Below are 14,262 nucleotides of genomic sequence, written 5' to 3'. Positions count from 1 at the left end.
AGGTTGATGGATTATCTTGGCAGGGGAGAAATGCTCACTGACAGGGATGTAAATACATTTGTGCACAACATTTGGGAGAAAAGTTTTTTTGTGAATGGAACCATTCTGGAATCTTTCATTTCAGCTCATGAAACATGGGACCAACACTTTACGTGTTGCGTTCATCATTTTTGTTCAGTATACTACCTCTGAGCTATAGCCAAAGAATAGGTATTCCATTTTTGTTTACTTTAGATTTCGGTTGAAGATGGATTCTTCTCAGTAAAGTTTCTTGAGAGAAGGAACTGAGGGTTAGCAAATGTTCAAGCGCAAACCAACTATGCTGCATGGCCTTTGGCTTCCAAGGGTCTCTCCCCTGTTCTCTCAACTCCATTTATCCCTCTCTTCTCTCCCTTTCTCGCTCTCTCTTCCCCATCTCTCGGGCACATCTTATTGCTTTCTATCCCATCATGCCTTGCACTTCACAGCCATGCTGGCTCACAGCAGCAAGCTCGCCTCATCTGCATGCGTTTGAACTGTCACTATTCATCCTCTGCTGCCACGTCCTCCCCCTCTTTCTCTCTCTAGGTCCCTCGCTCTCTCTTCTCTCCAAGTCACCCTCCATATTTCACATTATCCCTCTGCAGCAGTATGCCTTCCATTCCATATACCCAACCAGTCACAATGGATTCAGGGTATGGTGGCCCTAGCCGTCAGTTATGTGTAAGATGTTCTAGCCCAGTTTTCCCCGTCTGTCTGTCTGTCTCGTTCCGAGCAGGACCGTAAGTAACTGTCTTTGTTGGTCAGTACACTGAGGATCTCTCCATCGGCCTGCTGCTCGCCTCGCCTGTTATGTTTGTGTAGTTGGCGCTGTCGCACTTCCTCTGACTAGCCCCCTTTCCATCTCACTGCATCATGCTCCATCACCAACACAGAGCAGCCCTTCTCTCACTCCGGCCCAGCCAAAGTCTGATGTCATCCCGGAAGAAGAACAATCAACATTCTTAGGCCACTCACTCTTGTCCAGTTCCACTTCCACAGTCACCCTCAGGATCTAGGTGTGTGTGTGTGTGTGTTCAACTAAAAAGCTTCAGCATGAATGGGTTTGTATCGTGTGTGTGATGTATCAGTGTATAGCGAGCCAGCAGCAGTCTTGTAAGAGGAAGCTGCTCTGTCTTTAGTCCTCTTTATTAGATGATCTGGTCAGAGGGCACCGCTGCGATGGATACACCTCCTTATAGGATATTAACACCAACATAAAAGGGTGTTGACAACACTGCCATACTCTGGCTTTGTGTTCAGTACGGTGTGCAACTTCGAAAATCAGCGGAAACTGTACTGCGCTGAACGGCCAGTTGATTATGGTACGCTTTACTTTTTCAAATTGGGTAATATTACAGTTGCTTTGTCAAACAACGCGTGCGTTACTTTCACAATCCTATCTCTACCGGGTGAGTGTTTCTGTGATTTGGCCGGTTTCCTCAGTTTTCAAGCTAGCAGAGAAATGCCATGACAGCTGCTGTCCATAAAAATGCATAGAGGGTGCACCACGGATCTTTGCCATTGATCACTTCTGTGATCGCAAAGCCCATAGAGCTTTCCTGTGTATTGGCAAGTGTGCCCTCTATAGATCTCTATGGGTCTGTGTTAGAGATGTTAACTGCCTAAAATACGTTTGACTGGTCATGTTTATCGGGCTAGGTTCATTTTAGCTTTATGTAGCTAGTTTGCATAACGTGTGTACTCGTTATTCGTCATGCATCTTATTTATCACACACGCACAGCATACAGAGAACCTGTTTTGAGGAGCGGAATTGCCCATCACCTCAGATGGCACGAGAGCAGGCCCTCAAAGCTGGTACTGGATGTGAAACGTGCTTTTATAAGCCCGGTCATTGTGCAAGAATGAACACACGATTGCTTTTAGAATTGTGAACTGTTTTGATGGCCATGTTCTTTAAAAAGGGTGATTTAAAAAAAAATATTATTATTATTATTTATTTTCTCAACTGGTAATTAAAGCGTGCCTGCCATTGGAGTGCGTAGGCAATAGTCAACTGTACGAAAGCTATCAGCCACCACTTTACCATGTGACCTTGAGGCTGTATAGTTTGAAACCTGAACATTTTACTTCAAATAGTGAGAAATGTCTTCTTAACTTGCTTCAAAGTAACCAAAATCCAACCATTAAAGGCTTTAAAGACTTCCTCATGCCATTTTAACCAGCATTTCTCTCTTGAAGGGAGTGTGAATATGTATTTTACCTTTTTATTTAACCTTTTAACTATGCAAGTCAGTTAAGAACAAATTCTTATTCATAATGACGGCCTACACCAGCCAGACCCGGACGATGCTGGCCAATTGTGCGCCGCCCTAATGGACTCCCAATCACGGCTGGTTGTGATACAGCCTGGATGCGAACCAGGGAGTCTGTAGTGACGCCTCAAGCACTGAGATGCAGTGGCTTAGACCGCTGCACCACTCAGGAGACCAAGAAAAGAGAAAATGGGAGAGGGACAGAGGATGGGGAATGCAGATGGCTGAAGTGAAGAGCACGATGAGAGGAACAGACGGAAAGGAAGAAAGAAGAGGGGGAGTGAACAGTGGAGGAAAGATCTCAAAGGATGTGTGAGGACAAGCTGTGAGTCTGGGACAGACCGAGGGAGAGGGAGGCTGAGAGCAGCTGTACTGCAGTGCAGAACACCGTGTGTGTGTGTGTGTGTCAGACTAGGGGTGTGTGTATTTCCTCTGTTTTATGAAGATAACCTGATCCTAGGTCTTTGGCTGGATTATATTACTCAAACAAAAAAATGAGGAGGAATGCATTGTTCTTCCAGTCATTTAGCAGATTCCACATCCTGTGTTCTACCTCTCACGTCTTGCTGCTTTTAACCCCTTTGCTCCCGCCCCCTCTTTCTACATCCCCTGCTCCCCGTTGCTCCCGCCCTCTCTTTCTACATCCCCCCGCTCCCCTTTGCTCCCGTCCTCTCTTTCTAAATCCCCCGCTCCCCTTTGCTCCCTCCCTCTCTTTCTACATCCCCGCTCTACTTTGCTCCCGTCCTCTCTTTCTACATCCCCTTTGCTCCCGTCCTCTCTTTCTACATCCCCTTTGCTCCCGTCCTCTCTTTCTACATCCCCGCTCTACTTTGCTCCCGTCCTCTCTTTCTACATCCCCTTTGCTCCCGTCCTCTCTTTCTACATCCCCGCTCTACTTTGCTCCCGTCCTCTCTTTCTACATCCCCCGCTCTACTTTGCTCCCGTCCTCTCTTTCTACATCCCCCGCTCCCCTTTGCTCCCTCACTCTCTTTCTACATCCCCGCTCTACTTTGCTCCCGTCCTCTCTTTCTACATCCCCTTTGCTCCCGTCCTCTCTTTCTACATCCCCCGCTCTACTTTGCTCCCGTCCTCTTTTTCTACATCCCCTTTGCTCCCGTCCTCTCTTTCTACATCCCCCGCTCTACTTTGCTCCCGTCCTCTCTTTCTACATCCCCCGCTCCCCTTTGCTCCCGTCCTCTCTTTCTACATCCCCGCTCTACTTTGCTCCCGTCCTCTCTTTCTACATCCCCTTTGCTCCCGTCCTCTCTTTCTACATCCCCCGCTCTACTTTGCTCCCGTCCTCTCTTTCTACATCCCCCGCTCTACTTTGCTCCCGTCCTCTCTTTCTACATCCCCCGCTCCCCTTTGCTCCCTCACTCTCTTTCTACATCCCCGCTCTACTTTGCTCCCGTCCTCTTTTTCTACATCCCCTTTGCTCCCGTCCTCTCTTTCTACATCCCCCGCTCTACTTTGCTCCCGTCCTCTCTTTCTACATCCCCGCTCCCCTTTGCTCCCTCACTCTCTTTCTACATCCCCGCTCTACTTTGCTCCCGTCCTCTCTTTCTACATCCCCTTTGCTCCCGTCCTCTCTTTCTACATCCCCCGCTCTACTTTGCTCCCGTCCTCTCTTTCTACATCCCCGCTCCCCTTTGCTCCCGTCTTCTCTTTCTACATCCCCGCTCCCCTTTGCTCCCGTCTTCTCTTTCTACATCCCCCGCTCCCCTTTGCTCCCGTCCTCTCTTTCTACATCCCCGCTCTACTTTGCTCCCGTCCTCTCTTTCTACATCCCCCGCTCTACTTTGCTCCTGTCCTCTCTTTCTACATCCCCCGCTCTACTTTGCTCCTGTTCTCTCTTTCTACATCCCCCGCTCCCCTTTGCTCCCGTCCTCTCTTTCTACATCCCCCGCTCCCCTTTGCCTCCGTCCTCTATTTCTACATCCCCGCTCTACTTTGCTCCCGTCCTCTATTTCTACATCCCCCGCTCTACTTTGCTCCTGTTCTCTCTTTCTACATCCCCGCTCCCCTTTGCTCCCGTCCTCTCTTTCTACATCCCCCGCTCTACTTTGCTCCCGTCCTCTCTTTCTACATCCCCTTTGCTCCCGTCTTCTCTTTCTACATCCCCCGCTCCCCTTTGCTCCCGTCTTCTCTTTCTACATCCCCCGCTCCCCTTTGCTCCCGTCCTCTCTTTCTACATCCCCCGCTCTACTTTGCTCCCGTCCTCTCTTTCTACATCCCCCGCTCTACTTTGCTCCCGTCCTCTCTTTCTACATCCCCCGCTCCCCTTTGCTCCCGTCTTCTCTTTCTACATCCCCCGCTCCCGTCCTCTCTTTCTACATCCCCCGCTCTACTTTGCTCCCGTCCTCTCTTTCTACATCCCCCGCTCCACTTTGCTCCCGTCCTCTCTTTCTACATCCCCGCTCCCCTTTGCTCCCGTCCTCTCTTTCTACATCCCCCGCTCCCCTTTGCTCCCGTCCTCTCTTTCTACATCCCTGCTCTACTTGGCTCCCGTCCTCTCTTTCTACATCCTTTGCTCCCGTCCTCTCTTTCTACATCCTTTGCTCCCGTCTTCTCTTTCTACATCCCCCGCTCCCCTTTGCCCCCGTCCTCTATTTCTACATCCCCCGCTCTACTTTGCTCCCGTCCTCTCTTTCTACATCCCTGCTCTACTTTGCTCCCGTCCTCTCTTTCTACATCCCCGCTCTACTTTGCTCCCGTCCTCTCTTTCTACATCCCCCGCTCTACTTTGCTCCTGTTCTCTCTTTCTACATCCCCGCTCCCCTTTGCTCCCGTCCTCTCTTTCTACATCCCCCGCTCTACTTTGCTCCCGTCCTCTCTTTCTACATCCCCTTTGCTCCCGTCCTCTCTTTCTACATCCCCCGCTCCCGTCCTCTCTTTCTACATCCCCCGCTCTACTTTGCTCCCGTCCTCTCTTTCTACATCCCCCGCTCCACTTTGCTCCCGTCCTCTCTTTCTACATCCCCCGCTCCCCTTTGCTCCCGTCCTCTCTTTCTACATCCCCCGCTCCCCTTTGCTCCCGTCCTCTATTTCTACATCCCTGCTCTACTTGGCTCCCGTCCTCTCTTTCTACATCCCCCGCTCTACTTTGCTCCCGTCCTCTCTTTCTACATCCCCCGCTCCCCTTTGCTCCCGTCTTCTCTTTCTACATCCTTTGCTCCCGTCCTCTCTTTCTACATCCTTTGCTCCCGTCCTCTCTTTCTACATCCTTTGCTCCCGTCTTCTCTTTCTACATCCCCCGCTCCCCTTTGCCCCCGTCCTCTATTTCTACATCCCCCGCTCTACTTTGCTCCCGTCCTCTCTTTCTACATCCCTGCTCTACTTTTCTCCCGTCCTCTCTTTCTACATCCCTGCTCTACTTTGCTCCCGTCCTCTCTTTCTACATCCCTGCTCTACTTTGCTCCCTCCCTCTCTTCGTCTCCCTCTCTGGTCTGGCGGAGATCAGCTGCTGAGTCTCAAGGCTCTGCTTAGATTAGGCAGGATTGACTTTGGCATTCCTCTTTCTTTCCCTCTATCACTCCTCTTCGCTCCTTTCCACCCTGCTCTAGTCTTGTTTTCTCTCTCACACACGCACTGTGATTGTGCTTTCACTGCTGCTCACCAACTGCGTTGTGTGATGATTTTTTTTTTGAGGCTGAGGCAATAAAGGTGTGAAGATGTCCCTGTGATCTCTCGGCTCACTCAGGTGGCGTGCCGCTAGGGACACCCTGGCAGGACAGCTTTAACACGGCGACATGGTCTCGTTGCATAAATGGGGTGCAAAATGGTACAGCAGAGAAACCGTGACAGTAAGGTTACCCTAACGGCAGCCTAAAGAAAAGGGATCCAAATATCTAGGTTAGTGGTTACTAAACAGCCGGTCGACTCATTGATCTCCAAGGCATTCCGAGTCGATTGCGAAACATTTCAAAACTAAACAACAATAAAGCCTTGCATTCCTATTATTTTCTGTCTACTGCTTTTGGCAATAGGTGCACTTATTTCAGCTGCCCTGCGCCTGGTTGGTGAAGTGTTCCCATATCGAGCCGATTCATGCGTACAAACTCTGCATAGTCATCGTGCCTGGAGAGTAAATCAAGTGTACCTATAGGCTTACCGTGAGTCAGTCGGATTGCTCAGGTCAGCGTGTCTGCAGCTTCCACGTTGATACGTAATTCAAATACTTTGAATGTTTCCAAACTTTGCGTTGTCTTCAGTCCATCGAAGAACAGGAAGTGGCCAAACCACTGAAGTTTTCGGTGATGACTTTATGGGATAGCTAGCAACTTGTAAACAATTACCCATTCCTATAAGTGAGTGCTATTTTAATGGTAATGTTAAAATAATAAGCTACACATTGTCTGCAAAGCAAATTGACTGTCTCCCATTTAAGTTTATTGGGATGGTAATGACTTTTGTTGTTGATAGTTATTATGTGGAGGTCGCTAGCTACAGCGGTATCTTCAACCTAGCCTAGCTTTTAGCTAGCTTTTAGCTAAGTTAGAGAAACAAATTGAGGAAAAAGTAATAATCAAAGCATGTTTTATAACTTGAAACAATATATTTCTGTCTTGAATGAAAAGGAATATTTTGCAATCTACCAAAATAAATGTGATCTCTGACCAAAGACAGACTCTCCTCCATCTTGCGTTACAAACACTTCACTGTGACGTGTCTGAGGGGAAATCCAGACGCATCATACGGGCTATCGAGCTGAAGCATCTGTTTGTAGAACATTTTCTCACCCCCAAATATGGTAGTGGGAGGAAGTCCAGTAGTGGGAGAAGATGGAACTTCTGATCATTTTGTCATCGAAGAAACATCTGATCCCAATACATTTTCCTGTTCCCAAAACGATACTGAAATAAATGTTAATAAACGCAATGTAGTGTTGGTCTCATTTTTCATGTGCTAAAATAAAAGATCCCAGAAATGTTCAATGTGAGCAAAAAGCTTAAATTTTGTGCCAAATGTGTTTACATCCCTGTTAGTGAGCATGTATCCATTGCCAAGAATATCCACCCACCTAACAGGTGTGGCATATCAAGAAGCCAATTAAACAGAATGATCATTAGACAGGTGCATCTTGTGCTGGGGACAATAAAAGGCCACTCTAAAATGTGCAGTTTTGTCACACAATGCCACAGATGTCTCAAGTTGAGGGAGCGTGCAATTGACATGCTGACTGCAGGAATGTCCACCAAAGCTATTGCCAGAGAATTGAATGTTAATTTCTCTACCATAAGCCGCCTCCAGCGTTGATGTTATTGAATTTTGGCAGTACATCCAACCAACCTCACTACTGTAAACAACATGTAGCCACCCGGACAACTGATGAAGCTGTGGGTTTGCCAAACCGAAGAATTTCTGCACAAACTGTCACAACCCGCCTCTAGGAAGCTCATCTCCGTGTTTGTTGTCCTCACCAGGGTCTTGACCTGACTGCAGTTTGGCGTTGTAACCGACTTCAGTGGGTAAATTATCTTCACGAATGAATCCCAGTTTCAACTGTACCGGGCAGATGGTTGACGGCATTGTGTGGGTGAGCGGTTTGTTCGTGTTTATGTTATGAACAGAGTGCCCCATGGTAGCGGTGGGGTTGTTAGGGGAAGGCATAAGCTACGGACAGCGAACACAATTTGCATTTTATCGATGGCGCAGAGATACCTTTGCCACCATCACCTCGTTTCAGAAGGATAATGCACAGTCCCATGTTGCAAGCATTTGTAAACAATTCCTGGAAGCTGACAATGTCCTGGTCTTCCATGGCCTGCATACTCACCAGGCATGTCACCCATTGAGCATGTTTAGGATGCCCTGGATCAACATGTACGACAGCGTGTTCCAGTTCCCGCCAATATCCAGCAACTTTGCACAGCCGTTGAAGAGGAGTGGGACAACATTCCACAGGCCACAATCAATAACCTGATCAACTCTATGTGAAAGAGATGTTGCGCTGCATGAGGCAAGTAGTGGTCTTACCAGACACTGACTGGTTTTCTGATCCACACTACTTTCCTAGCTTAAAACATTTTTTTGTTTATCTGTGACCAACAGAGACACATATCTATTCTCAGTCGTGAAATCCATAGATTAGGGCCTAATTACTTTATTTCAATTTACTGATTTCCTTCTATGAGCTGTAACTCAGTAGTCTGAAATTGTTGCATTTAAAAAAAAACATTTTGTTCAGTGTAGAATTTGTTTACGAGTGCACTAAATTTGATAGATTTAACACTGAGCCAAAGTTTTTTTTTTTTTTTTTCAATTGCATTGTTTAGTACTGCAAGGTTGAATTGAGTATGTGCACTTCACTGAGAAAATATGCAAATACTTGATACAACACACCAATAGGATCTCGCTAGCTTGTGCTTGGCTTTGTCCACCGCCTTGCTTGTTCTGCACATTATGGTTAATTTTCTCCTACTGTAAATGACTACATTTATCCCTTCTGTAGCGGGGAAAGCCTCCGTGAACATGGTGTACGGCGTAATGAAATATGTCACAATGTGTGCGGGGCATTAGCAGAGGGGGAGAGCTGAAGTGCGGTCTGAATTTGAGAGGTGGACCCCTGATGCTCTCCTTCCGCTGAGACTGACCGTCAGATGCAGACACCAGCAGTCCAGTAAAATAAAGAAAACAAATTATTTCAATTTATGCTCATTTAAGCTGGGCCTCACAAGTAATACAACAAATCTATTACCAGTCTGATTATATACCTAAGGTTTTTAAAAATAGAATTTCAAAATGGTTTGAGAAGAACAACGTTGGTAGGGCAATTCAAGCATAGCCAACAGACAGTGATAATGTATTGGGCATATAGCCTACTGCACAAATCTCACTGCTCCAGAACGGCTTTTACATAGGTTGTTGCATAGGCTTACTTTTTTAAAGTCCCATGTTTACATTTAAAAATATATATTTTAAATACAAAATATGAGGGGTTGATCTAGGCCTGCATTTGGTGACCTCTGATTCTAGGTCTATTTCAAGAGCAGGTTCAAGACAATGATGTGTATAAACCCTGGCTGACTGACAGGGGGCACTTGTATTGAAGCCACAACGCATATGGGTACTCCTGTGTCACATATGGGTACTCCTCATATGGGTACTCCTCTAGTGGACTCGTGATCTCCAGACTGACGATGTCATTGGTATGGGAAAAGAGAGATTTGGCAGGTGTGGGAGCTGCTGATCTGGCAACCCTGTTGTCAATCTTCTCCACCCTGCCAAAGGTGCAGAGATTAGGCAAGGACAGTGAAACTAAACATGTCAGCTGAAAATTGCACGCTGGCTTTCTCTCTCTATGAAAAAGGCATATGTTGTTAGCCCTCAATCCCTTTCTGTCTCAGAGATGCCAGGTGTGCAACCTAGCCTGTTTGGTGAAAAGATCGTAAAGAACAATGTCAATTTTCTCCTCATTTCGTTGATGGCTGCCCATAGTCACTAAACTGTCTAAATCCAGTCTAATTGACTTACCAGCTTCTTCGTGAGTTTAGGATGATAACGATGCTTTTGGTTTCTCTGTTAGTGATCCTCAACCTGTGGCCCTCTCTCGCCCCCTGCAGGCCAAGTCGTGTATCTGTCACATGTGCGGCGCCCACCTGAACCGGCTCCACTCCTGCCTCTCCTGCGTCTTCTTCGGCTGCTTCACCAAGAAACACATTCACGAGCACGCCAAAAACAAACGACACAATCTAGGTAAGACGATCACAAGCACGACAACCGACAACCCTGCTTATGAGAACGTCACAGCAAAGAGCTGTGTGGCTGTAGTGTCGCTCCGCCCCTATGGACCACAGCCTGAGTCCCACCGTCTCAGCCCTGCCCTCCGAGAGGAGAGGCCATAGAACATCTGCTCTGCTCCACTGCCTCAGTCTCCTAACACATTCATATTCAACACATCGGACCTGATCAGCACCATTAGCACCGCCACAACACACCGCCCACTGCCAGATCTCCCCCCCCCGAAACATCAAAGACCACTAATTACCCCCTCCGCTTAACGAGGTAGGCCTTGGCCGCCCCTCTGCCGCCTCTATTCACACAAGTAGCTAATTCTACTGTTGTGGAGGAGGGTAATAAAGCACGCAGCCTGCTTCATGAAGCAGGGAGATGGTAATTTAACACAGTGGCCTTTTGTTCTCCTCAAGGGAAAGCATGAAGATGAGAGAAATCACTGCTTTTTTTTTAATGGCAAAACCCCAAATGATCACCCAGAGACCCCGTGTCAAGCTGAACGTGTCAACACACTTTGTTACTGCTGTTGCCGGCAAATCACCAAATCCTTATGGAACTTAATCACAACACAATACAACACCCCAGGACTATTCCCCAGGAGCTATTGAATGTCACCTGTGTATTTGGTCCCACCTAGACTCTAGGCACCAATGAGTTGTTTTCTGCAGCTAGGTCAGTGCATTGCAGACCAGGGTCTAATTGGCCTTGTCCTCTTTTTTCAATACTATGCGACTGCACTGCAACACAAAGTAATGGGCCTCCGGCTCGGAGCTAGGATAGGATATACACTCAGTTTATTTGGTACACTAATCTAGTGCCAGCTCGGACCCCCCCTGCCTCCAGAACAGCCTGAATTCTCAGTGCATGGATTCTACAAGGGATGTTGGTCCATGCTGACGTGATGACATCATGCAGTTTCTGCAGATTGGACAGCGGTACACCACCAGCCTGTACTGTTCACACCAGGAAAGATGGGTCAATGTACTCATGCAGCCTACGCCAAATCCTGACTCTGCCATCAGCAAGACTCAACAGGAACCGGGATTTGTCGGACCAGGCAATGTTTTTCCACTCCTCAATTGTCCGGTGTCGACTGCGTGCCCACTGGAGTCGCTTCTTGTTTGTACCTGCTAGGAGTGGGACCCAGTGTGGTAGTCTGCTGCAATATCCCATCTGGGACAAGGATCGACAAGTTGTGCGTTCCGAGATGCTGTTCTGCACACCATTGTTGTCCTGCGCCTGTTGACTTGCACGATTCTTGCCGTTCTCCTTCGACCCCTGTTTTCGCCCACAGGACTGCCGCTGACTGGATGTGTGTTTGTCGCACCATTCTAGACACTGTCGTGTCTAGACACTGTCGTGTGTGAAAAGCCCAGACGGCCGGCTGTTTCTGAGATACTGAATCTGGCATGGCTGGCACCGATGATCATACCACGCCCAGTCACTCGTTTTGCCCATTCTAACGGTCAATGGGACAGTAACTTAATGCCTGTCTGCCTGCTTTATATAGCAAGCCACGGCCACGTGACTGTCTGTAGGAGAGATTTTTTTGTGAACGGGGTGGTGTTCCTAATAAACTGTCCAGTGTGTGTGTGTGTGTGTGTGTGTGTGGCAATTGCTTTTCTCTTCCCAATATAGGGAATAATGGACAAAAGTTATTGTGCCATGTTTAGATGTAGTAATGCTTGTTAGGGGGATGATATAGGCTAGTGTTAGTGCTGCGGCACTGCAGGCTTCCTATGTGCTTGGCAACACAGACAGTTCAGTGTTATCTCCTAGCCCAGGCCCGTGCGTGCCCTCCCTCCCAGCCACTGGAGATTAATTGGTGTGTTAATTAGGTTAGCTACTGAATAAAAATGTGCCAGCGTGCAGATAGATTTACGCTAGAGCAGCAGCAGAAGAAAAGGACAGATCTCACTAGACTAGCGTGCAGGGTAATTAAAGTCTTCGTAAACACTACAGAATTCAATTTCAATGATTCCTTCTTTTCTTGATCCTTTCACTCCATTTTCCTTAAATGTTCTTCCTTTCAGATATTTGATCTGTTCTTCTATTTACCTCATGTTATGTTTGTCTTCTCTCTTTCTCCCCCTCCCTTTTCTGCGTTCCCATGGTTACCTGAAGGTCCGTTGGTTTATTTTTGTGTTGGTCTTCTCTCCAGCAATAAGCCTGGTCTCACCTTGTTACACAACTCTGTTCTCTCTCTCTCCTGTTCTTGTCGTGCCATTGACAGCGTTTCTGTCATTCAATCTGAGGCCCAAAGCTAGTGTTTCACTCTCTCTGTCCTGTTGTGCTCGATTAGGGAGTTGCCTCCGTCGTTGATGTGACAATCTGCAGGGAAGTTCTCTTTTCACCGCAATATCGGCATTATAGGCTTAGGTGCAATTTCCACGGCATATTGCATCTGTAGAACAAAGTTTTTATTTGTTTTGGTGTGAATTGAATCTACAGGCAGACTTGATGTTCTTGTATTTGCTATCAACTACAGCTTGGTACTAATTCACCTATACCCTGCAGGGCCCAGCCTGACATTTTCAATACATTCAGTCACACCAGTCAACACCATATCTAATCCACATTAATACTGTAATTAATCACGCGGCCAACCATTTACACACACACACGGGCGCTCGTCCGTGATGTACACCTGGTGCTCATAACTTCTACCTCAAGCAGACAATTGAAAGAGGCAGGTTGTCATGGGAACTGCAAACGGGTATTGACGCTGCGGTTGCTTAAAAGGTGAGGAGGATATGATAGGTAACGGGATAGAGCGGTAGCTTTCACTTTTTTTTATTTTTATTTATTTATTTTTTGGTCTGTGTCTCCGTCCCGCTGGCTGTGTCTCCGTCCCGCTGGCTGTGTCTCCGTCCCGCTGGCTGTGTCTCCGTCCCGCTGGCTGTGTCTCCGTCCCGCTGGCTGTGTCTCCGTCCCGCTGGCTGTGTCTCCGTCCCGCTGGCTGTGTCTCCGTCCCGCTGGCTGTGTCTCCGTCCCGCTGGCTGTGTCTCCGTCCCGCTGGCTGTGTCTCCGTCCCGCTGGCTGTGTCTCCGTCCCGCTGGCTGTGTCTCCGTCCCGCTGGCTGTGTCTCCGTCCCGCTGGCTGTGTCTCCGTCCCGCTGGCTGTGTCTCCGTCCCGCTGGCTGTGTCTCCGTCCCGCTGGCTGTGTCTCCGTCCCGCTGGCTGTGTCTCCGTCCCGCTGGCTGTGTCTCCGTTCCGCTGGCTGTGTCTCAGTAAAGATGTCAGCACATAAGCTGGCCTTGCAGAGGTATAGAATGTGTTCAAGAGTGGTGTAGCTGCAAGCTAGCTGCATACCCACCTTTCTCAACAGCTAACCCGGGGGCTGCAAATTAGCCAACATAGCCTTGAGCTTATTCATTCCTTCTTCCTCCTCCCATCTAATTTCTTCCTCTCTCGGTCTTTCTTTTTATCTTCCAGCTATAGATCTACTGTACGGCGGGATATACTGCTTTGTGTGCCAAGACTACATATACGACAAAGACATGGAACAGATTGCCAAAGAGGAACAAAGGAAAGCGTGGAAGTTGCAAGGTAGGTTCTTTCCCCTATTTAATCCCTCAGTAGGGCCCTCTGGCTTGCACCATAGCACACTGACACCTCAGCTGTAGGTACATCTTTAGGGATCCACAGTGTAGTACATTGATGCACCTCTTGTTGTACACGCACTATGTAAAATACCTGTATTCACTAATAGAGATTCCACTGCCTTGGGCCACATATGTTTCAATCTTTCTTATTCACTTCCTCTCAGGCTTATGGTTAACTTCTTATGGTATTGGGGACACTTGCGTCCCACTTGGCCAAAAGCCAGGGAAAATGCAGCGCGGCAAATATAAAAATCAAACTTTCGTTAAATCACACATGTAAGATACTAAATTAAAGCTACACTCGTGAATCCAGCTAACATGTCAGATTTTAAAAAGGCCTTTCGGTCGAAAGCATAAGAAGCTATTATCTGATGATAGCACAACAAAGAGGGTAACATATTTCATTTTTTGTTTTCTTTCCTGTCATTTGTATGTCAGGTGTAGGGGAGAAGTATTCGACGTGGGAGCCCACAAAGCGAGAGCTGGAACTGCTGCGGCACAATCCAAAGCGCCGGAAAATAACAACAAACTGCACCATCGGTGAGGGCACCTCCAGCGCTGCAGAGGCTGGCTATAGCAAGAGTTGTCTTGGGCCTGATCCCTTTAATCCTAGCTCCTTACCCTGGTCC

General features: G+C 47.8%; 1 protein-coding gene across 3 annotated transcripts in view; it reads left to right on the top strand.

The window, feature by feature from the left end:
- The window catches only part of usp22 (ubiquitin specific peptidase 22), a 38,440-nt gene that overhangs the window by 8,384 nt on the left and 15,794 nt on the right, over positions 1–14,262 (top strand). For 2 of the 3 annotated variants that reach the window (XM_029629133.2, XM_029629132.2), the window contains exons 2-4: positions 9,858–9,990; positions 13,464–13,577; positions 14,072–14,173. In XM_029629133.2, the coding sequence (XP_029484993.1) occupies positions 9,858–9,990; positions 13,464–13,577; positions 14,072–14,173 (349 nt within the window). The remainder of the gene's footprint in view (positions 1–9,857; positions 9,991–13,463; positions 13,578–14,071; positions 14,174–14,262) is intronic. The other variant, XM_029629134.2, reaches the window with a different exon arrangement.

Source organism: Oncorhynchus nerka, linkage group LG23 (genome assembly GCF_034236695.1).
Source record: "Oncorhynchus nerka isolate Pitt River linkage group LG23, Oner_Uvic_2.0, whole genome shotgun sequence".
Lineage (NCBI taxonomy): Eukaryota > Metazoa > Chordata > Actinopteri > Salmoniformes > Salmonidae > Oncorhynchus > Oncorhynchus nerka.
The sequence above is the reverse complement of the archived record's forward strand: the minus strand, read 5'-3'. Positions and strand labels throughout refer to the sequence as shown.